Genomic DNA, 23,878 nt, shown 5'->3' with positions numbered 1-23,878 from the left:
TTAAAGCCGCATTGTCACCAGTTTACTTCCGGTCGATTACGTAACCCTCAATAAAACGGATACATTTTATAAGCAACATTTGAGGAAGTGAATATTATATATCGTTTGGAAGTTATTCATGTTCGCAGAAATTTCTGATTTTCAACAAACACGAAATACAGGGGTACTTTTCATAGATCAGCTATTCTCAATCGTTGTTGCTTAACGATAGAAACCCTGTTAAAAACAAGAATCTACCTATCAAATATGCTGATGACCTCACTGGGAGTACGGCTTTGAGATCTAGCCACCACATACTTTAATTATCTCTTTAAGTAGTCGAAAACATCAAGCGTTGGGCGTAGGAAACTTGACAAAGTCGCAGGGGAGGGGGGGGACTCCGATAAAAACAGACGGGGGTGATCGTCGACGAAATCGATTTTCACCCTATGGGATGACACAGAAATTCATACTCCTAAGAGGGAGCGAATTGGGAGTGGTCAAAGGAATTTTTAACCCTAAGAGATGGCAGAATCGTAAAAATACGTTAACCCCCCCCCCCCTTAGGCTAAGTTCAAACGTCGTATTATCCATGAGCCGTATTTTAATACGGCATTTAAAAATGCAAATACATGCAAATGAAGATGGACAATCGCCTCGATTCATTTGCACGCATTTGCATTGGATACGGCTTATGGGTAATACGACGTTTGAACTTAGCCTAAATAATAGCAAAATCGGAGAAATCCTTCAACACCACCAAAGGGATGGCAGTTGGTCGAATTTTAGTACCATAAAGATGTGACGATCACCCCGTCTACTTTTCTGGAGAGTCCCCCCCGCGCATAAAGAAAGCTCCTCCCCCTTAGGAAAAGTTCAAAACATCTGATCTCTATCCGCCCCCACCCCCCTATGTTACCACGTCTAATCTCTATCCATCCCCCCCCATGTTACCATGTATGATCTCTATCCACCCCTCCCCCTATGTTACCACGTCTGATCTCTATCAAACCCTCCCCCTATGTTACCACGTCTGATCTATATCCACCCCTCCCCCTATGTTACCACATCTGATCTCTATTCATCCCTCCCCCTATGTTACCACGTCTGATCTCTATCCATCCCTCCCCCTGTTACCACGTCTGATCTATATCCACCCCTCCCCCTATGTTACCACGTATGATCTCTATCCATCCCTCCCCCTGTTACCACGTCTGATCTCTATCCATTTATGTTACCACGTCTGATCTCTATCCATCCCTCCCCCTCTGTTACCACGTCTGATCTCCATCAATCCCTTCCCCTATGTTACCACGTCTGATCTCTATCCACCCATCCCCCCCTATGTTACCACGTCTGATCTCTATCCGCCTCTCCCCTATGTTACCACGTCTGATCTCTATCCATCCCTCCCCCTATGTTACCACGTCTGATCTCTATCCACCCCTCCCCTATGTTAACATGTCTGATCTCTATCCATCCCTCCCCCTATGTTACCACGTCTGATCTCTATCCACCCCCCCCCCCCCTATGTTACCACGTCTGATCTCTATCCGCCCCTCCCCTTATGTTACTACGTCTGATCTATATCCGCCCCTCCCCTTATGTTACTACGTCTGATCTCTATCCACCCCTCCCCCTATTTTACCACGTCTGATCTTAATCCGCCCTCCCCCCCCTATGTTACCACGTCTGATCTCTATCCGCCCTTCCTTTTATGTTACCTAATAGTCCTGATAGTCTTCGTCGCAAAGGTTTACATTCCACGCGTATTTGCATATGAAAATAACACCTGCGGGCTTAGTTGATATTCTAATGAGTACACTCAGTACAGAAGGCTAGAGTTGATCGCGCCTTGCAGACGGCCAAGAAGCATGTTAAGCGAGGCCGCGCGGGTTGTAATCGCCGGAAAATTCCTTTTCTGGGCTGTCAGCATCTCAGCGTTCTGGATGAACTGTCTCAGGCAAGGTAAGCGGAAACTCGACAAAGAATTAATATCTCAACGATGAATCTGTTAATTACTTAATTTGAATGTGTTTAGTTTGAACAAATTCGATGCCAATATTGAAGTAAAAAGCAATATTTCGTTCTATTGAGTCAATCCCATACAAGCTTACAATAATAAGAAAATGAGATCAAACCATAATAAGCAGAACGTAGCCAGGGGGGTGGCCCAGGCTCCCCTTCTAGCAGCCAAAAATACAGTAATTGTATCAGACATTATCTAAAATAAAGGAGAAAATTGACTTGAAAGGGCCTTTTGGGCCCCCTCCTGCTAAAAAATCCTGGCTACGCCGCTGATAGACAATATGGAGATGGAGATGAACTTTTTTCTTCCGGCAAAATAAGATCCTAGTGGGAAAGTTTTCAAAGTGGAATGAAATTAAGAAGTAACTACGCATTTTGTTTTGCTTCTTTTTCTACATTTTTGTATTTTGTCAAGTTGATATTTCCATTTTCCCTCAAACCATTCCTACATACATATAAAGCTTGTATCATTACAATAGGGTTTTGTGTTAAAACACTCTTGCCAAAACAAAACAAAGCGATTTATTATTGCAATGAAAAACTGGCGTTTAAAATGAGAAATTACATTTGGACTAGATGCGTGCAAGAAGAGAATTAAACACAGGATTTTGCATTATAAGATTTTACTACCTCAGGTCCTGCACTCGTTCGACAATAGGGTACTTAACGGACTTGAACATTTCAAGCTATTTGTTTTGTTTTGCTCGACATCTGTCGCCAACCAACGCAATACTGGACCAATAATAATGCTCAAAACACAACAAGTCTTCTTCGCAGGTTGTTCCTCATGTCCCAAAACGGCTGCGTAGGAGATATTATTTCAACATCATAGTTAACTCAAATTTAACAATTCATGTAAAGAATGACATTGATCAAAATAAGGTTGACGAAGAAAGCTTTGGTTTCTACTTTACCCCAGATCTCATATAACATTCTGGGCAGGTTGACCTATGAACACGGCAACCAAATCTTTTCAAAACTTTCTCGAACATTAAGCCCCCGGAATGATTTCTTGTCTTCGCTTTTTCTCGCCATCGTACTGCAACCGAACGACGAGGAAACTGCCTCAACTGAAAAGTTTTCCTAAATATTCCATTTGCGAACGGGCGCCTTTTACAAAGTATCTTCCCAAAGACCAAAAAGTCGCCTTAATATTCCATATGCGCGGGCGCCTCTTCCGAAGTACACTCTTTTTTTAAAAGAACCTTTTTTATAAGAATATCCAGCCTGAGATTTAACTAAATTTTAAGAACATGCTAAGAACCTGCCGAGGCTCAGATAGAGAAAAAAGATTTCTTTTTTAGTCCTGATGCGTTCTAAAATGCAGAATCAAATTGTGCTCATAGTATAGTAGTACCTTAGTATAGTAGTACCTTATTATTGATATTGCATATTAGTGTGATTCTCTTCCTGATAATTCATTGGGTATTATATTCTTATATACACTTAAATGTAAAAACATCGTTAAGAACATATTCAGCCTTAAAATGTCCCAAAAATAAGAAGGGCCCAGCCTCAACTGAAAATAAGACGTTCTTATAAAAAAAAAGAGTGTATCTGTTTTAAGACAATAAAGTTGCCCTTATATTCCTTTGCAAACAGTCGTCTCTTATAAAGTATCTGACCAGGACCATAAAATCTAATATTTCATATACCTGGGAGCACCTCTTATGAAGTATCTGCCAAAACACCAAAAAGTCGCTCTAGTTTTCCATCTACAAAGGGACGCCCTTTATAAAGTGTGTGGTTGCCAAACTACTGAAGCGCCAATATATTTTGTCGATAGCCCAAGGATGCAAGTATGTTTACTGGCAACCCGTGAAAGAAAACCACACCCTGGAAAACCACGTGATCGATCAGATCCAAGGTGTAACACGTAGCTCCTGTCAGGCAAGGTGCTTTATGAACAACTTGTGTCGCTCGTACAACTACAACACAACGCCCTGTCAGCTAAGCGACTCCGACCACTTGGAGCATCCGAGTGATCTCGTGGACAAACCGGGGGCTGTCTACTTGGCTGCAGAGGTACACTCTTTTTTTATAAGAACTTTTTTTTTATAAGAACGTCCAGCCTGGAGATTTCACCAATTTTCAAGAACAAGTAAGAACATAGAACATTCAGATAGCAGAAATATTGTTTTTTAGTGTGATGTGTTCTAAAATGCAGAATCAGATTGTCTTGACAATAACAACCTTGAATATTTTTTTTTCTATTGATCATTCGTTTAATTCTTTTCTGATAGTTCACACTATATTGTTATGTACTTAAAAATTAGGAACATACTTGAGAACATTTTCAGCCTTAAAATACTTCGAAAATAAGAACGGCACAGTCTCAATTGAAAATTAGAGGCTCCTATAAAAAGAGCGTAATCGATACAAATAAATGCAGTTGAAATTTAGCATTCAATATCAGCGAATAATGTGATTGGAGAGGGATCTTGATCTCACAGATACGTCAATAAGCAGTCGTTCGTTATCTCATGATCGTTCTTCTTTATTTTCTCCAGAATGCATGTTCATCAAAGCCTTGCGACCCTCCTAAGAAATGTTTTCCATTGTTCACGAATCCGATGTCGTACGAGTGTCTGGATTGCATGCCGGGGGACCTGTGTAACGGTAAGTGTTTCCTTTCCCTACCCCCCTCATACCAGGGGACTTGTGTAAGGTGTTTCCTTTCCCTACTCCTTCGTACCAGGGGACTTGTGTAAGGTGTTTCCTTTCCCAACCCCCCCCCTCATACCAGGGGACTTGTGTAAGGTGTTTCCTTTCCCTACCCCCCCCTCATACCAGGGGACTTGTGTAAGGTGTTTCCTTTCCCAACCCCCTCATACCAGGGGACTTGTGTTCCTTACTCCCTCAATCCTCAACAGGGGTATTTAATAAATACCACATGCTGGGGTTGACAAACGATGTGTTTATCCAACAAATATCTCCCTCTCCGCCCGCAACATATATACCCATCTTCCCCTGCAAAATTTATCCCGATCTTGTTCTGCCATCCCTCCCAAGATGCAATATCTACCTTCGGGAAATTGCAGAGTCTGAGAGCAGTAAAACGTATGCTTGCAGCAGTGTTGTGCAAAAATGCTGAGAAGGTGATCCGATGTCCTCAAGGGACCGCCATCCACGTCACTTCCGCCCTGTTCGGGCGCGACACTAAGAACCTGTGCGGTTGGACACTTTTTGCTTTCTCGTGTGGCACCGTGGACAACGTGCTGGGCAAGATGCGCGAGGTGTGCGAGGGAAAGCAGCAGTGTTCCCTTCCTGAGGAGGCGTATCATCTCTATTTTGGTATCGACCCTTGTCCCGGAAAAAGCAAATACGTCAGGGTGCTCTACATGTGCACTTGATTAGAAAGGCCTTTAGCGGCCCATGCTGCGGCCTGGGCGTGTCGCCAAATAAGATGTCCCCTTAAAGTCTGAGCCAAATTTGAAATTCTCAAGATTTTTTATTAGTCTGATATTTTTGGCCATGATCGCGTGTTCTTGATTAGGAAAAAAACTATCGGAAAATGAGACAACCCGGACTTCAAAAAGTTTTTGCTCCCATTACCAAATTACCATTTGCCAATAGGCAACTTTATTCCGAAACAAGTTAACGTGTCCCATTTAATTCCTTAAAAATCTAATCATCTAATCTAAATCTAAAGATCTAATCGTCTAATCAAGACAAACAAGTTTGTGTATTACTTTATTTTCTTGGGTCTAACTAAATACACCCCGTTTTAAGATTAAAATCTCAATATCCGTTAGTCATGTCACGTGACCAAGGCAAGCTCACTGGACATATCAAACATATTCCCCACGGATAGTGTCCTTCGTATGTATTGCCTTATATGGGCATAGATGCCCATATTTAGAAGAGCTTAAGTTTTCCCGCTCCCTGATCTCCAGAAAACATGGTAAAAATACTGATTCCTGTTAATTTGAGACTCGCGGCAAAAATTATTAAGCAAAACTTGCTCGCTTGGTCAAATCTTTTTCTTACTAATCCTAAAAACTTCTTAGACCCAGGCCTCCAAGAGATTGACCGAGCGGGTTTTAAGGTCACCAAAATATTGATATGTCCTAAATACTTTTACTTGAAAATTTCAAATTTGGTTTAGTATTATATGGGATAATGTGCTATGTTTGCGTATAATAAGAACACATAAGCACCTTTCGGTCTTCGAACTACACATTACCATTTGCTTATTTGCCGTTTGCACTGATGACGTTTTTTGGATAAAAAAGTGTGCTGTACCACGAAGTGCTTTATATATAAGTATCAAGTGAATAAACTTGGACAAAATAAAAAAAATGACCCAATTGATAATTGAGGAAAGCCTAGAAAGGATGCGTTTTGTGAGGGAAGAATGAGTTTTTGATTGTCAGAAAGACGCGTTTTTGATTGTTGGGCAGAAGAATGCGTTTTTGATTGTTGGGCAGAAGGATGCGTTTTTGATTGTTGGGCAGAAGGATGCGTAATTGATTGGGAGAAGAATGCGTTTTTGATTGTTGGGCAAAAGGATGTGTTTTAGATGGGCAGAAGGATGCGTTTTTGATTGACAGAAGAATGCGTTTTTGATTGGCAGAAAAATGCGTTTTTAATTGGCAGAAAAATGCGTTTTTTTATTGGCAGAAGAATGCGTTTTTGATTGGCAGAAGAATGCGTTTTTGATTGTTGGGCAGAAGGATGCGTTTTTGATTGGCAGAAAGATGCGTTTTTGATTGTTGGGCAGAAGGATGCGATTTTGATTGGGAGAAGAATGCGTTTTTGATTCATGGGCAAAAGGATGTGTTTTAGATGGGCAGAAGGATGCGTTTTTGATTGACAGAATAATGCGTTTTTGATTGGCAGAAAAATGCGTTTTTAATTGGTAGAAAAATGTGTTTTTTTATTGGCAGAAGAATGCGTTTTTAATTGGCAGAAAAATTCGTTTTTGATTGGCAGAAGAATGCGTTTTTGATTGTTGGGCAGAAGGATGAGTTTTTGATTGGCAGAAGGATGCGTTTTTAATTGGCAGAAAAATGCGATTTTGATTGGCAGAAGAATGCGTTTTTGATGGGCAGAAATGCGTTTTTTGATTTGCAGAAAGATGCGTTTTTGATTGGGAGAAGAATGCGTTTTTGATTGGCAGAAGAATGCGTTTTTGATTGGCAGAAGAATGCGTTTTTGATTGTTGGGCAGAAGGATGCGTTTTTGATTGGCAGAAAGATGCGTTTTTGATTGTTGGGCAGAAGGATGCGTAATTGATTGGGAGAAGAATGCGTTTTTGATTCATGGGCAAAAGGATGTGTTTTAGATGGGCAGAAGGATGCGTTTTTGATTGACAGAAGAATGCGTTTTTGATTGGCAGAAAAATGCGTTTTTAATTGGCAGAAAAATGCGTTTTTTTATTGGCAGAAGAATGCGTTTTTGATTGGCAGAAGAATGCGTTTTTGATTGTTGGGTAGAAGGATGCGTTTTTGATTGGCAGAAAGATGCGCTTTTGATTGTTGGGCAGAAGGATGCGATTTTGATTGGGAGAAGAATGCGTTTTTGATTCATGGGCAAAATGATGTGTTTTAGATGGGCAGAAGGATGCGTTTTTGATTGACAGAAGAATGCGTTTTTGATTGGCAGAAAAATGCGTTTTTAATTGGCAGAAAAATGTGTTTTTTTATTGGCAGAAGAATGCGTTTTTAATTGGCAGAAAAATTCGTTTTTGATTGGCAGAAGAATGCGTTTTTGATTGTTGGGCAGAAGGATGAGTTTTTGATTGGCAGAAGGATGCGTTTTTAATTGGCAGAAAAATGCGATTTTGATTGGCAGAAGAATGCGTTTTTGATGGGCAGAAATGCGTTTTTTGATTTGCAGAAAGATGCGTTTTTGATTGGGAGAAGAATGCGTTTTTGATTGGCAGAAGAATGCGTTTTTGATTGGCAGAAGAATGCGTTTTTGATTGTTGGGCAGAAGGATGCGTTTTTGATTGGCAGAAAGATGCGTTTTTGATTGTTGGGCAGAAGGATGCGTAATTGATTGGGAGAAGAATGCGTTTTTGATTCATGGGCAAAAGGATGTGTTTTAGATGGGCAGAAGGATGCGTTTTTGATTGACAGAAGAATGCGTTTTTGATTGGCAGAAAAATGCGTTTTTAATTGGCAGAAAAATGCGTTTTTTTATTGGCAGAAGAATGCGTTTTTGATTGGCAGAAGAATGCGTTTTTGATTGTTGGGCAGAAGGATGCGTTTTTGATTGGCAGAAAGATGCGTTTTTGATTGTTGGGCAGAAGGATGCGATTTTGATTGGGAGAAGAATGCGTTTTTGATTCATGGGCAAAAGGATGTGTTTTAGATGGGCAGAAGGATGCGTTTTTGATTGACAGAAGAATGCGTTTTTGATTGGCAGAAAAATGCGTTTTTAATTGGCAGAAAAATGCGTTTTTTTATTGGCAGAAGAATGCGTTTTTAATTGGCAGAAAAATTCGTTTTTGATTGGCAGAAGAATGCGTTTTTGATTGTTGGGCAGAAGGATGAGTTTTTGATTGGCAGAAGGATGCGTTTTTAATTGGCAGAAAAATGCAATTTTGATTGGCAGAAGAATGCGTTTTTGATGGGCAGAAATGCGTTTTTTGATTTGCAGAAAGATGCGTTTTTGATTGGGAGAAGAATGCGTTTTTGATTGGCAGAAGGATGCGTTTTTAATTGGCAGAAAAATGCAATTTTGATTGGCAGAAGAATGCGTTTTTGATGGGCAGAAATGCGTTTTTTGATTTGCAGAAAGATGCGTTTTTGATTGGGAGAAGAATGCGTTTTTGATTAGCAGAAGAATGCGTTTTTGATTGGCAGAAGAATGCGTTTTTGATTGTTGGGCAGAAGGATGCGTTTTTGATTGGCAGAAAGATGCGTTTTTGATTGTTGGGCAGAAGGATGCGTAATTGATTGGGAGAAGAATGCGTTTTTGATTCATGGGCAAAAGGATGTGTTTTAGATGGGCAGAAGGATGCGTTTTTGATTGACAGAAGAATGCGTTTATGATTGGCAGAAAAATGCGTTTTTAATTGGCAGAAAAATGCGTTTTTTTATTGGCAGAAGAATGCGTTTTTAATTGGCAGAAAAATGCGTTTTTGATTGGCAGAAGAATGCGTTTTTGATTGTTGGGCAGAAGGATGAGTTTTTGATTGGCAGAAGAATACGTTTTTAATTGGCAGAAAAATGCGATTTTGATTGGCAGAAGAATGCGTTTTTGATGGGCAGAAATGCGTTTTTGATGGGCAGAAATGCGTTTTTGATTGGCAGAAAGATGCGTTTTTGATTGTTGGGCAGAAGGATGCGTTTTTGATTGGGAGAAGAATGCGTTTTTGATTCATGGGCAAAAGGATGTGTTTTAGATGGGCAGAAGGATGCGTTTTTATTTGCAGAAGAATACAGAGTCGATATGAGAGACAGAGCGTCAGCAAAAGACGTAAATGTACTCTTGGTAGAAATAGATTTATAAAGTTCTTATACGGACCTTACAAACCTCTGTTCCAAGAAATATGTCGAAGCCAGACCCTTCAGCCAATACCTGAACACCAACCACTCATTTGTTACATTTGAAAATACGATAAAAAAAGCGTTGATGCTTTATATAAATTTCATACGATATTTGATTGCAAAGATCTCAATTACTTGATCTTATGTTATCATACGATATTTATTGTCTAATTACTCGCTTGAATAGGCCGATCGGAAAGGATGCATTCTGTGACTCGGTATTGTGCGGGAGCGTAAACTGGCGGTGTGATTGGCCTTTATTGGAATAAATATCGTAAACACCCATACAATACAAGTTTATTACAAGGGTTATTAGCTTCGGAAAAATTATTAATATGCTCTTTGAACCGGTGCCCGGGGCTATATTAATTATTACTCATAAGCTAAGCTATTCTAGGGACAAAGCCTGAGTAACAAGCGTGACCAAACAATAACAACGCCCTTTATATTCGATGGGAAGTAATTAATTTGATAGGGTAGTTATTGCCCTTGTCTGAAGAGAGAATCCTAAAACGTGTAGATTTGTGTGTCGGACAATCGCGAATAGCGAAAACGCATAAAGCACCCCAGCCTATTGATAAGATCAAGTACCATAAGGATACCTCAGTAGCTACACGGCTGTTTATTACGGCCACAGCAGGACCTCTCATTCGGTAAAAGCGCTCTGGAATCCTACAGGGCTCTTATCAAGTATTATAACCTCAAAACTTTATGTCGGTGACTTCACAAGCGAAACTTTGGCCAAGCTCACTTGCTTCGCGCGTCGAAGGTCTGGTAAAACTTTCAGGTTTGCAAGCCAATTGAATCAGGTAAGGAAAAGCAATTGTTCTATTTGTATTTTGAGTGCCAGCGAGCAAACACTATAATCTAATAATAACTGTTAATAGTCCCATAAAGCACGGTGCTAATTGGTGCGTACATTAGCTGTGAATCTCGGCAAGTAAATAATAGCCCCCCGACTTTTGCACTAAAGACCGTCTGGTGTCACCCACTTGCCAGGGAGTGCATACATCGATCAAGTAATGAGTCAACGACTAAAAACATCCTGTCCTTTTGCGCAAAATGTGCTTAAAATCATTGCGTGCAGCCTGTGAACAGATTTATTAAATCCAAAGAAATCATTTCGAGTTTTAATTAGCCCATTAAACAATAAATGATGATTTTAATAACGTCTGCATTGTGTTAAGTACTGTGTGATGTGTCTCTAGATCAAGAAGCAAAAGTCAGACAAGCCTACTACTTAGTATTTCACCCCAAGGGAAAAAGATGAGTGATCCACGGAGCCGAACAATATCAGCCTCAGCTGTGCCATCAAACACCTTCAATCCTTTACCAGCCTCATCTGTGCCATCAAACACCTTCAATCCTTTAACAGCCTCATCTGTGCCATCAAACACCTTCAATCCTTTACCAGCCTCATCTGTGCCATCAAACACCTTCAATCCTTTATCAGCCTCATTTGTGCCATCAATCACCTTCAGTCCCTTATCATCGTCTTCTACGCCATCAAGCACCTTCAGTCCCTTCACTATCGAGCGCCTATTGTCCAAACAAACACCGAGACTTCATAAGGATATCACTAGACACACGACGCCGACTTCACATGATCAAGCTAGCACAGGTACCTGGATGGCCTGCCCCACTGATAGGCACGAAAGTATAGGTATAAAGGGCTTACGAGGGAGGGACATGTTCGGTACCGGTACGAAGGGCTAACGAGGAAGGGACATGTTCAGTACAGGTACAAAGGGCTTACGAGGGAGGAACATGTTCAGTACAGGTACGAAGGGTTTACGAGGGAGGAACATGTTTAGTACAGGTACGAAGGGCTTACGAGGGAGGAACATGTTCAGTACAGGTACGTAGGGTTTATGAGGGACATGTTCAGTACAGGTAGTAAGGGCTTACGAGGGAGGGACATGTTCAGTACAGGTACGAAGGGCTTACGAGGGAGGGACATGTTCAGTACAGGCAGGAAGGGTTTACGAGGGAGGAACATGTTCAGTACAGGTACGAAGGGTTTACGAGGGAGGAACATGTTCAGTACAGGTACGAAGGGCTTACGAGGGAGGAACATGTTCAGTACAGGTACGAAGGGTTTACGAGGGAGGAACATGTTCAGTACAGGTACGAAGGGTTTACGAGGGAGGAACATGTTCAGTACAGGTAGGAAGGGATTACGAGGGAGGAACATGTTCGGTACAGGTACGAAGGGCTTACGAGGGAGGGACATGCTCAGTACAGGTACGAAGGGTTTACGAGGGAGGGACATGTTCAGTATAGGTACGAAGGGATTACGAGGGAGGAACATGTTCAGTACAGGTACGAAGGGTTTACGAGGGAGGAACATGTTCAGTACAGGTACGAAGGGATTACGAGGGAGGGACATGTTCAGTACAGGTACGAAGGGCTTACAAGGGAGGGACATGTTCAGTATAGGTACGAAGGGATTACGAGGGAGGAACATGCTTAGTACAGGTACGAATGGCTTACGAGGGAGGGACATGTTCAGTACAGGTACGAAGGGCTTACAAGGGAGGGACATGTTCAGTATAGGTACGAAGGGTTTACGAGGGAGGAACATGTTCGGTACAGGTACGAAGGGCTTACAAGGGAGGGACATGTTCAGTATAGGTACGAAGGGCTTACAAGGGAGGGACATGTTCAGTACAGGTACGAAGGGCTTACAAGGGAGGGACATGTTCAGTATAGGTACGAAGGGTTTACGAGGGAGGAACATGTTCGGTACAGGTACGAAGGGCTTACGAGGGAGGGACATGTTCAGTACAGGTACGAAGGGCTTACAAGGGAGGGACATGTTCAGTACAGGTACGAATGGCTTACGAGGGAGGGACATGTTCAGTACAGGTACGAAGGGCTTACAAGGGAGAGACATGTTCAGTATAGGTACGAAGGGTTTACGAGGGAGGAACATGTTCGGTACAGGTACGAAGGATTTACGAGGGAGGAACATGTTCGGTACAGGCAGGAAGGGATTACGAGGGAGCGACATGTTCAGTACAGGCAGGAAGGGCTTACGAGGGAGGGACATGTTCAGTACAGGTACGAAGGGATTACGAGGAAGGGACATGTTCAGTACAGGCAGGAAGGGCTTACGAGGGAGGGACATGTTCAGTACAGGCAGGAAGGGCTTACGAGGGAGGGACATGTTCAGTACAGGTACGAAGGGATTACGAGGAAGGGACATGTTCAGTACAGGCAGGAAGGGCTTACGAGGGAGCGACATGTTCAGTACAGGCAGGAAGGGCTTACGAGGGAGAGACATGTTCAGTACAGGTAGGAAGGGCTTACGAGGGAGAGACATGTTCAGTACAGGCAGGAAGGGCTTACGAGGGAGGGACATGTTCAGTACAGGTACGAAGGGATTACGAGGAAGGGACATGTTCAGTACAGGCAGGAAGGGCTTACGAGGGAGGGACATGTTCAGTACAGGTACGAAGGGATTACGAGGAAGGGACATGTTCAGTACAGGCAGGAAGGGCTTACGAGGGAGCGACATGTTCAGTACAGGCAGGAAGGGCTTACGAGGGAGGGACATGTTCAGTACAGGTACGAAGGGATTACGAGGAAGGGACATGTTCAGTACAGGCAGGAAGGGCTTACGAGGGAGGGACATGTTCAGTACAGGCAGAAAGGGTTTACGAGGGAGGGACATGTTCAGTACAGGTACGAAGGGTTTACGAGGGAGGGACATGTTCGGTACAGGTAAGAAGGGCTTACGAGGGAGGGACATGTTCAGTACAGGCAGGAAGGGCTTACGAGGGAGGGACATGTTCAGTACAGGTACGAAGGGCTTACGAGGGAGGAACATGTTCAGTACAGGTACGAAGGGCTTACGAGGGAGGGACATGTTCAGTACAGGTACGAAGGGCTTACGAGGGAGGGACATGTTCAGTACAGGTACGAAGGGCATACGAGGGAGGGACATGTTCAGTACAGGTACGAAGGGCTTACAAGGGAGGGACATGTTCAGTACAGGTACGAAGGGTTTACGAGGGAGGGACATGTTCAGTACAGGTACGAAGGGCTTACGAGGGAGGGACATGTTCAGTACAGGTACGAAGGGTTTACGAGGGAGGGACATGTTAAGAACAGGAAGGAAGGGCTTACGAGGGAGGGACATGTTCAGTACAGGTAGGAAGGGATGACGAGGGAGGGACATGTTCAGTACAGGTACGAAGGGATTACGAGGAAGGGACATGTTCAGTACAGGCAGGAAGGGCTTACGAGGGAGGGACATGTTCAGTACGGGTAGGAAGGGCTTACGAGGGAGGGACATGTTCAGTACAGGTACGAAGGACTTACGAGGGAGGGACATGTTCAGTAGAGGTAGGAAGGGCTTACGACATGTTTAGTACATGATGTTATTCTTACTATTGTCTCAGATGTCTATCGCAGGCGCAAGCGAAAGCGCGACCCGTCAAAGAAGCGCACGCGCACGGCCTTTACCAACACACAGATCCGGGAACTCGAGGCCGAATTCCAGAAAAACAAGTACCTGACGATCACGCGCAGAGCCGAACTCGCAAACTCCCTCGAGCTCAGCGATACGCAAATCAAAATCTGGTTCCAGAACAGAAGAACGAAGTTGAAAAGGAAGCTAGCGTCGGAAATGTTATTTAGCCTTACCCCACCCCCCGCGGGACACTTTTATCCCTGCCATCCGATGCTAGAACCTAGTAACCAGATACGCCTAGTGCAGGAGCCATGCAACTGCTGGTATGCCGCGGGCTCAATAGGGTATCCTGTTCTGTATGAAAGATATCATGCGACTGAGAGATACAGGATGTGATGCTACCAGTTACGGGTAGAAGCAACGGGTAGTATGAGTTTTCAGCCATGGATACAAGTAACATGGTTTATGAGCCATTGGTTCAAGCAAGGCTCCATTTCGATAAATAACAGACAATTCAATATTGATTTTTCAATGAACTCTCACAAAATAACAAAACGTTGGATAAGTTTAGGATAAAAAACGAGCACAAGAATATCATGGATTTGTTTGAATGAATTCTCGCAAGTCGTATTGTGGTGACCCGTCACGTGTTCTACACGTTTGCTTTGTGAAGTGCAGTAGCTTAGGCGCGAGGTTATCAGCGCCAGTGAATTAGTGCGGAACTAATAGCTGGTTGGGGGCTATGTTGTTTTGACAGTCAAATACATTGAACTGAATACCGGAGACGACGAGACTGCTCCCTCGAGGCTATTAAAAAAAAAAAAAAAAGAAAGACTCAAACGACATGCCATCGAACAAGCAGAACTGCAGGCAGTTACCTGGTAACAAACCTCGTACGAAAAAAAAAAATTCTAAACAACCTCTGTTTTATAAGAAACTCTTTTATAAGAACGTCCAGCGTAAGATTCCATCAAATTAAGAACATGCTTTAAAAATGTCGAAACTAGAATAGCAGCAATATATTGTTTTGTGTGTGATGCATTCTAAAATGTAGAATCAAAATATAATTGTGTTCCTATAACTTAAATATTATTGTTATTGATCATTTACTTTATTTGTGTAATTATCTTCTAACACCTCAATGGGTTTTATATTTTTAAAGCAGTGAAGTTTAAGAACATCCGTATTAAATTTTCAGCCTCAAAATTCTCCAGAAACTAGAATGGGCCAGCTTCAACTAAAAATTAGAACACCCTTATATATAAAGCAAGAGTGCAGATAATTAGATTATTTATTAGCAATTGTAGTATATTTACATTCCGAGACAATAGCTAAAGTCACAGCAACCCCTGGCTAATTAAGCTTACTATAATCTAACGGAATATATGATTATGGACTTAAGAGAATTATTGCCTTCATTATTGGTTATTACCTAGCGGCATATTAGCAATAGATCTTTGTATCGAACATTGTCTTCGTCATCGTTATATTATGCAATTATGTCAACAAGTCAAGGCTTGTATCGATAGAATTAGGGGTATGTTTAGAAAAGCAATGAATTCGATACAAACTAAGTTCATTTCATAGTTTTCACGAGAGACCTCCTTGTTGACATGAAACAACATAATACTCCGACACTTCACATTAACAGGAGCGCTATTAGTAGAAGTGTACAACAATTACCCAATAATCATTAAGAGATGATTTAGACGTGAACAGTTATTTCGAGCATTTAAACTCGTCACCTCTATCATGCTGAGCAAACGGTTTTAGGCTCGTATTCCTAGGATCAATGAAAACCTCGAGGTTACTGGTGATTTAGAGGTTTCTGGTGAAAACAAAGCACTGGAGGCGATTCTCTTTGTTTGCACGAATATCAGACTGACCTAAGTGAGCTCACCCTTGCCAAGTCCTCGATAATGGGTCTAGCATACAACTGTGTGAATTCAAACGTGAAAGCTATAATATCGCGATGCTCACAGTGACACGAGAATGCGAATAATGCATCCTATCAAATGCACTGGAGCCAATCTTTATTCACTATTCTAACGTTGCTCGGGGATTGGGTCGAATTGATAAGCGAACAGCATGCTGGGATGCAATTCAACATGGCGTCGAACGATACAACGATTAGGCTGTAACACTATCGAAGATATTCCGGGAACAGAAATGCCAAAACCTACAATTTTCTAGCTTTCATTCAGTATCCTATCAATATGTTTACGTTGAATTGCCACCCCTAGAATTGTCCCAGCATGCTGTTAACTTATCAACTCGACCCATACCCCGCACAACACGAGAATAGCGAATAGAGGTCGAGCAGAAGGTGTGAGGTTGGAGTAAGTCGGTGAGAAAATGTCACGAGGACTATATTTACGATATCTACAAACCTATGAGTTCATACCTTATGATTTCTAAATGGAAAAGTATACAAATAATTGGTGACATGAAATGAATCGCTAGTATACTATACAACAATACAATAAACTTTATTTAACGAAGGTATACATAAATAGCCGTTTAAAGTTTTCTAACTTATGGCCCTCTGGATGGCACGCCCAAGAGTACTAACAAAGAAGCACGGGATAAAAGCAAAAAAACTTGTCGATCTTATTATGTCAATCTTCTTTCAACAAATTTTCAGCAAATTTAGAAAAAAAAAATCAAATTCAAGGTTATTTGTTGTCAATATATAGAGTGGCACCATAAGTCAGTGGTTCAAATAGACATATCTTCTTCACTCCTTAGTAAATACAGTTGTGCAGTTAGACCAGGAGTACGGTTATAATAATACAGTAATGAAGTTAGACCAGGGGTACGGTTATACTAATACAGTAATGATGTTAGACCAGGAGTACGGTTATACTAATACAGTAATAATGTTAGACCAGGAGTACGGTTATACTAATACAGTAATGATGTCATCCCAGGAGTACGGTTATACTTATACAATGATGTTAGCCCAGGGGTTCGCGTATACTAATACAGTAATGAAGTTAGACCAGGGGTACGGTTATACTAATACAGTAATGATGTTAGACCAGGGGTACGGTTATACTAATACAGTAATGAAGTTAGACCAGAGGTACGGTTATACTAATACAGTAATGATGTTAGACCAGGAGTACGGTTATACTAACACAGTAATGAAGTTAGACCAGGGGTACGTTTATACTAATACAGTAATGAAGTTAGACCAGGGGTACGGTTATACTAATACAGTAATGATGTTAGACCAGGAGTACGGTTATACTAATACAGTAATGATGTCATCCCAGGAGTACGGTTATACTTATACAATGATGTTAGCCCAGGGGTTCGGTTATACTAATACAGTAATGAAGTTAGACCAGGAGTACGGTTATACTAATACAGTAATGATGTTAGACCAGGAGTACGGTTATACTTATACAATGATGTTAGCCCAGGGGTTCGGTTATACTAATACAGTAATGAAGTTAGACCAGGGGTAAGGTTATACTAATACAGTAATGATGTTAGACCAGGAGTACGGTTATACTAATACAGTAATGATGTTAGACCAGGAGTACGGTTATACTTATACAATGATGTTTTAGACCAGGGGTACGGTTATACTAATACAGTTATGCTGTTAGCCAAGGGGTCCGGCTACGTGCTATCAAAATGACCAATTCAAGTGACAAGTGGACCAATATCTTCACTGTATCATCAAGTTCTTCGAGAGCAAGACACTTTTGTCGGACCGCTTTTGTTATTCTAGGGGGTTCTTGCACGAGTTGATTGTTCAGCAGTGCATATCAAGCTCGCCTCTTGGTGTCTAATGCACTGTGAACCATTGTAAGTATAATAACCACTAAAATTATTTATTTATAGTGTAATTAAGGTATTTGATCATGATAAGCGACAAGTCGAGAATTTAAAATGATGGAAGGAAAACACTCAGGCCTGATCTAAGTATTTTAACTCGTTTGTTGTTATTCAAGTTGTTGAGAGTTGATATTCAAGAACACAGACAGAGGTTTAAATATTTCTAATCACTAGATCTGTCAGGGAAATATATCAGCGAAAATTACTGCTTATTTGTCAGTTAATCTCTACTAGAAATAATACGCGATAATTGAGTTGTCATTGGAACTTCAAAGAGTAGATCAGTAGTTAATGAGTGGAATCAGTCCAAGGGAAAGATGGAAAAGCTGAAAGGAATCAGACTTGTCTCATTAGTACGGCTGGCCAACTAGAAACAAAACAAAGCGGAGTATTTGTTTGTCACTTGTTCTCGAAATTTGACCCTTCTCACATGGCTCAGTTACTTTTAGCTCTCTTTAGTGTGTGTGTGTTTGAAAGAGTTCCAAACAAAAAAAAAACATTGAGTAGGCTATCCATTTACAAGTGCCTGTGATACGTTTACAATTAAGGTGAGGCCGAACCGCGTAACAATAAAGGCATTTATGCAATCACAGCTAGACACAAAGAGGCTTCACAATGACAGGTAATTGTCTTGCAAATGGCAGGATAAATCCATTAAGGGGCTTTGCGGTTATCTCGAAAGTAATCGCTAATGATCTAAACAACTCCCATTAGACTCGAGTCGAAGAAAGAGCAAAAACGTGGAGATGTTAACAGCTCGATTGCTGATGTGGACATGTAGTCCCTGGACACATACTCCAAACCCATTTGGAATGATCTTCATTAGACGAATACTTAGAAGTATTTACATCACCATTATGGCTACGAGTAAAACTGCTCAAAAGTGCCTTGTGATCTCAAAATTCGATGCTTTTGTTTATAAAAAAATAATGAGCTAAAATTACCTTTAAGAACCATTAAGCAATTATTAAAACATTGGGAGGGCTTTGGACAAAAGATAGTCATCTGATAAGTCAGATTATCGCTGGTATCCGACTCACCGGCAGACGAGCGGAGCCAAATTTTCTTCATGAAACAAACGGGTGTAAGAAGTGTGAATTTATAGATTACGTGTAGTTGTTTTCAAATATCTTGCGTGAAAACAGGTCACACACCCGGCAGGTTCATACTACATGTCTAAACATACCAATACAGTAAAGTGATTAAACAAACCCTCACACACACCGAGAATAAAAAAAACCTTGTTGGGTAGAATATAGTTGAAGTACCAAATACGAAAAAAATAAACAACTGCGAAATACTCTTTATCTGCGCGTTATGCACGTGGGCATCAATTAAACTGAAGTTTTCTTTATCTTTACAGGTAATTCAGAAGGTGTTAATACTGTAAATAACTGGACAGGAGTTGTCTTTTGTAACAATTTGACTTTTAAAAAGGACCTGCATCGCCCTTCCAAAAGACCGTTCAAAAGGAGGAAATACATAAAGGGTGATGCACGACCTCCTTAGTCCATGAAACAAGAGAAGTGCGAGCACAACTCTAATACTATTGACTCGTACAAGATAGGCTCTTGACACCAAATCCGAAAAATAAGTATCCGACAAAGGGTTATTATCACTTGTCTTCTAATCGCATTCACAAAAGATTTTTTTTAAGGCAAGAGCTTTGCGTATAGGTATTATCGAGGCAAATAAAGAGAAATAAAAGATGATCGTTACTGGAACGGTGTCATCCCTTTAGAAAATGGTAAGCCTGTTACCATGCAGAGTGCATGTTTTCAGCGTGGCGCTCTGAGACGAATACTCTGTCGACAGTGATGTTCAATAAGCCACTGCGAAGCCACCACCTTTGAAGTCCTTAAAATCATGAGCTACTAAATATTGTCTCCTCTTAAACAACAGCAAAACAAAAATATAACATGCAAACTATGCGAAACAATATCGAATAAAAATATTTCTAAAACGGTAATCTTTACAAATAAATCGTGATAAATATAGCGGTTATAAGAGTTCGACAGAAGGGGGAAAGAGGGTGCCATTAGCATTCAAACCACGTGAGTTTGAAACAGGAACAAAATCGTCAAAAATGAACACCTCGGTACGATTCCTCATGAAGCGAAGGCCTTCAAAAGATAGCGGTACATTAACACTGTTAGACTATATGAATTTAGGCGAGTAGATTACGGCAGTTTGTGACTTTGCGGATGATCGGAGAGAGTCGTGGGATAAATGGGTGTACTCAAAGTCATGAATCCTTTCGTGTTCATAGAAACATTGCCTTTAAGAAACTCCCGAAGAGATTTGGTTGAGCGATGAATGACAGTCGAGGTTGAGCAGCTTATGACGTCACTCGTCACAATCACGCTTACTCAGACCTCGAGTACCTATTCAACGCCAAGAGATACCGAATGGGCCTTAAAACCGCATTTGGAGAGAGGCAACCAGAATTCCGAGAATAAGCATTAATACGTTTCTTAATGGAAGCCACAATTCCTACTCCATATAAGAAATCTTTGTTTCAGGAAAAAAGAGAACTTAGCACCAAAGTCAATTTGTTTTTTTTTAAACCGCAATTATCAACATTCGCTGAGGTAAAAGAGAGTAGTTATTACTGAAAATGCGTGAAATGGAAGTCACCTTTTCGATTTAGATGGATAATGGACTTGATCTTAAGACTGAACCCGAAGAGCAGATCGTTTTTGAGCACGTATATCAGTTGCGTCCAAAGACTTTAATTGCAAACTGCTGGGCGAATCACAATAGTCCTCGATTTCACGAAAAAGAAATAACCTAGAACTTTGTAAAAATAAAGCTATCCCTAATATTAAACAAATCCTTAATATTTCTTAAAAGGGAAATTTCATTTTCCAGCTTGTTCTGATTCGTTTTCCATTTCAATCATAATTGAAGAAAGTCTGCTGCAATTAGGCGCGAGTTAACTTTTAATTTCATGCCCATTTTGAATACCCCACACGCTTTCAGGCTATTAAATATGACGAACGAGCAAATTTGCAGCTAATTTTAGGCGAGCAATTGTTCTTTTTCTTCTTTAACCGGTCTCCTAATAAGATCGTTTGCACACAAACTGCACATTTTCTATTTTTCAAAAACTTAAATTCCTGATATTGCAATTAATTAAGGGACGTTAAAACGCTTTTTTCTCCATTGGGTTCGATTAAAAATCGACTGGCTAATAGCAACTTCGTAGATTTCTTGGTTTTACCTTTCAAGGTTTAGTTAAATGAAGTTTTACAAAATAAAACAAATTTTCTTTTAATTAGAAACTGTTTTCCTTGCCGCGATGAGTTTTAAAAGTTTTTAATATAAACATTGGGCTCGAGTCAGCTGCTTTGCTGAACGCTGGTGGGTCCGTGGTCCGTAGGCGATATGAAGTTCTCGCGCGTTCATGACATAGAAAGTGCTAACTGATGCGCACAACGCCTAATGGCCCTTCTATTGTAGTCAACTAGCGCATCCAAAACACACATCACACACAATAGATCACAGTCAACCACAAAACCCTGAGATGGCTTTGTGTTAAGTAAACCTTTTCAAACAATTGATAAGGGATTCACAAGTAAACGTTGAGCAGCTAAAATATTTGGCTCCAATTCGGCGTTTTACCGAACTTGCCTCGGGGTCCTTTAATGCCGCTCACTCAATATTAGCTACAAGTTTTATCTGTAAACTTTTGAGCCCTTAATTCAGGTTTTGCTTAAGCTACTACGCAAAGTCAACAAGTATATTACCCTTGTCTTGTTCAAAACACACTCAATAACTTTAGCGAGCTTTTGTATTATACGCCGTTGATATTTCAGAGGAACATTTAAAGAGGGTTGAGTGCTTGCCATGAAATCCAACAGCCCATAAACACGCGTTATACTTTTATCGATAACTTTATTTGTCTTCATTTTTATATTATAGAGATAGCGATGGTAAAACAATCTGACAGTAAAGGTGATCTCTTTTGTCCTTCACAAGAGAGAGCCAATTACCAAAGTTTAGAAGAGCCCTTAGGTAAAATAACTTTAAGACTGAAGAAACAAGCGTAGAGCGTGCGACGACTAGAACTAAGGCGTCAACTTTACACAACCTTACTTTAAATCATCTGTCGATTTATTGTTACATATAATTATTCGAATAGTTGTACAATATATAAGCTGACAGTGTCTACGCGTCGAGAATCAGCGATGATCGTTGGTAATTTGCTATCCGCAGATAATTCTAGGAAAACTACAGAAAAATGCCTGATGACTCGTATTTACACCACAAATTGGGAAACAGGCTTATTACTAAGCAATAAACATGAATCATAGAACAAGACTAAAACGTCTCAAACGCGTTGATATACTCGGTCCGATTCTTAACTCACTGTAATTCGTCAATATATTCTCTATATACAACTCTATCCTGATAATAAATAAGTTCTCTTAGCGTAGTATGGCGCTGTGTGGCTGAGTGTCTACGGAGTAAGGTTTGAATACAGGCGGTGACAAGCACCAAGGCTCGACTTGGCCACTTTGTGATATGACGGGCTTAGAGTTCTCCGCGGTCGCATTACTTTCTGTGCTGCTTGGCGCATGAGCTTGCCAGCTAATTGTTGGAGGCGTCGAGGAGCCACTGTTTTCCTCTTTGACGGGGTTATCCTCCGATACCTTGAGAGTCTTCTTAAACTTTGATCTTCTGTTCTGAAACCAGATTTTCACCTGGGTCTGTGTCAGCCCTAAGTAGGCGGCAAGATCAGCGCGTTCGGGTAGCGCCAAATACTGTGTCTTGATAAAGCGCTTGTTCAGTTCTCGCAGCTGAAAACTCGAGTAGATCGTGCGCGGCTTGCGAATTTTCTTGCCTTTACCGTTTAATCTGGGCTCGTCGCATGAGCTTTTATCTGCAAACGAGAATCAAAACAACCATAAACATTTTGATAAAAGGACAATATAACGGAAACTACTCGTAGTGTCAAGTGTAACAAAAACAGGAAATTGTGCCCGTTTAACTGCTTAAAACTTTTCAGTCGATTAAGAGATTTCGTAATAACAAGGATTTGCGAGAGTTTTCGCCCCATTACTATTACCACTCAACAAAGGTTTATCTTGCGATATTCAATTATCGATTAACTTGCCGCTAAACTAGGCCGGATATAGTGCTATTAAGTGTAACTCGTATTATGGGTAATGGCTCACCTTCGTGCAAAAGCTCGTGAGCGGATCCCGGGTACGGCTGGATTGGTGACTGCAGGTACGGGTGGTGCGACAGTGGATGGTGATTCAGCATGGGCATTGGGAAACTGTTCCTTGAGTTGCAAGCCAGGCCGTACTCCGGTGCAGCCGGGCCGTGGTAGTACCGCACCGAGTACGGATTATAACTTGCTGGCACAGAATTATACGTGCTGTAGCCGTGAGAGACTGCGGGAGGTGATGGCAAGTCCATGAGTGGCGAGTATGCCAGGTCTGGTTTCATGTAATAGGGTACTGGTAGATGGTTTGCTCGGCAGAGTGTTCTGATCTCTGAGCGCACATCAAGGGCCTTATCAACACGCCACGCGTGGACGTATAAATATGCATGAGCATATTGGCATATATGCTAATATAATTGGCTGTTATGATAATAAATGCCTAATTACATTGTATTTTATCTTCTAATGACTTTCACACACAACAAAGCAGCTGTTTGGTCATAGTCTTAACCATGACTGTATAATTTTAGCTTTGTTATTGAACTCCCTGCAAACTGGGCTGAGTTGTGAGCGATGAGCGTGTAGGGACGTCTGTACGTGCTCTGCATTCATCGCACAGCCGGTGAAATAGATGTCACAAATCACACCTAAGCGCGAAAAAAAACCCGAGAAAGGGATGGACCGTTCATACATCATTAACACATGACTTTTAATTGAAGCTAAGTGGGTATTTCATTAGCTATCTTTAGAATTAGGGTACGGTGCTCACTGCTCATAGGCCGTTATGTTGATAGGCACCTGGGAAAGCGGGTATATTAATCGGCACAATCGAGCCTCGGACGGAAAGCTTGTCCCGGAATATCGGTCCATTCTCTAGGCTTCCAAAGTAGCATTCAGCTGTTATTGAAAAGCATAAACAATGATGTATTGACG

At 41.2% G+C, this 23,878-nt stretch overlaps 3 protein-coding genes across 5 annotated transcripts; 2 read left to right on the top strand and 1 right to left on the bottom strand.

The window, feature by feature from the left end:
* The first annotated feature begins 1,790 nt into the window (after positions 1 to 1,790).
* LOC5518740 lies at positions 1,791 to 6,309 on the top strand. 2 transcript variants are annotated; one of them, XM_032363326.2, is made up of 4 exons: positions 1,791 to 1,947; positions 3,794 to 4,032; positions 4,518 to 4,626; positions 5,083 to 6,309. In XM_032363326.2, exons 1-4 carry the CDS (start codon positions 1,854 to 1,856, stop codon positions 5,358 to 5,360), a joined length of 720 nt encoding a protein of 239 aa, XP_032219217.1. In that variant the 5' UTR covers positions 1,791 to 1,853; the 3' UTR covers positions 5,361 to 6,309. The 2 variants fall into 2 exon arrangements, with proteins under 2 accessions (XP_032219217.1, XP_032219216.1); XM_032363325.2 differs by having other exon boundaries at positions 5,080 to 6,309.
* A 3,585-nt stretch (positions 6,310 to 9,894) lies between these two features.
* LOC5518689 (homeobox protein engrailed-like ceh-16) lies at positions 9,895 to 15,010 on the top strand. Of its 2 annotated transcripts, none has more exons than XM_048724802.1 (3): positions 9,895 to 10,315; positions 10,715 to 11,169; positions 13,913 to 15,010. In XM_048724802.1, the coding sequence occupies exons 2-3, from the start codon at positions 10,773 to 10,775 to the stop codon at positions 14,317 to 14,319; spliced, it is 804 nt and encodes a 267-aa protein (XP_048580759.1). In that variant the 5' UTR covers positions 9,895 to 10,315; positions 10,715 to 10,772; the 3' UTR covers positions 14,320 to 15,010. The 2 variants fall into 2 exon arrangements, with proteins under 2 accessions (XP_048580759.1, XP_032219204.2); XM_032363313.2 differs by having other exon boundaries at positions 9,897 to 10,315; positions 10,715 to 11,127.
* Positions 15,011 to 21,652: 6,642 nt separating this feature from the next.
* LOC5518688 (homeobox protein DLX-6) lies at positions 21,653 to 23,441 on the bottom strand. Its single transcript, XM_032363350.2, has 2 exons — positions 22,953 to 23,441; positions 21,653 to 22,657 (listed from the first exon to the last, which is right to left on the bottom strand). Exons 1-2 carry the CDS (start codon positions 23,227 to 23,229, stop codon positions 22,203 to 22,205), a joined length of 732 nt encoding a protein of 243 aa, XP_032219241.1. The 5' UTR covers positions 23,230 to 23,441; the 3' UTR covers positions 21,653 to 22,202.
* Positions 23,442 to 23,878: the final 437 nt, after the last annotated feature.

The sequence above is a fragment of the Nematostella vectensis genome, chromosome 3, assembly GCF_932526225.1.
Source record: "Nematostella vectensis chromosome 3, jaNemVect1.1, whole genome shotgun sequence".
Taxonomy (NCBI): domain Eukaryota; kingdom Metazoa; phylum Cnidaria; class Anthozoa; order Actiniaria; family Edwardsiidae; genus Nematostella; species Nematostella vectensis.
Note: the sequence above shows the minus strand (reverse complement) of the source record. Positions and strands in the feature narration are given on the sequence as shown.

Excerpts from the sequence above, each read along its gene's own strand:
- LOC5518740 (XM_032363325.2), top strand. The coding sequence starts at position 1,854 with ATGTTAAGCGAGGCCGCGCGGGTTGTAATCGCCGGAAAATTCCTTTTC. Across the intron at positions 4,033-4,517 it reads CTGTCTACTTGGCTGCAGAG|AATGCATGTTCATCAAAGCC; the intron begins GTACACTCTTTT and ends TATTTTCTCCAG. Across the intron at positions 4,627-5,079 it reads GCCGGGGGACCTGTGTAACG|CAGTGTTGTGCAAAAATGCT; the intron begins GTAAGTGTTTCC and ends GTATGCTTGCAG.
- LOC5518689 (XM_048724802.1), top strand. The coding sequence starts at position 10,773 with ATGAGTGATCCACGGAGCCGAACAATATCAGCCTCAGCTGTGCCATCA. Across the intron at positions 11,170-13,912 it reads TGATAGGCACGAAAGTATAG|ATGTCTATCGCAGGCGCAAG; the intron begins GTATAAAGGGCT and ends CTATTGTCTCAG.
- LOC5518688 (XM_032363350.2), bottom strand. The coding sequence starts at position 23,229 with ATGAAACCAGACCTGGCATACTCGCCACTCATGGACTTGCCATCACCT. Across the intron at positions 22,658-22,952 it reads TCACGAGCTTTTGCACGAAG|ATAAAAGCTCATGCGACGAG; the intron begins GTGAGCCATTAC and ends TCTCGTTTGCAG.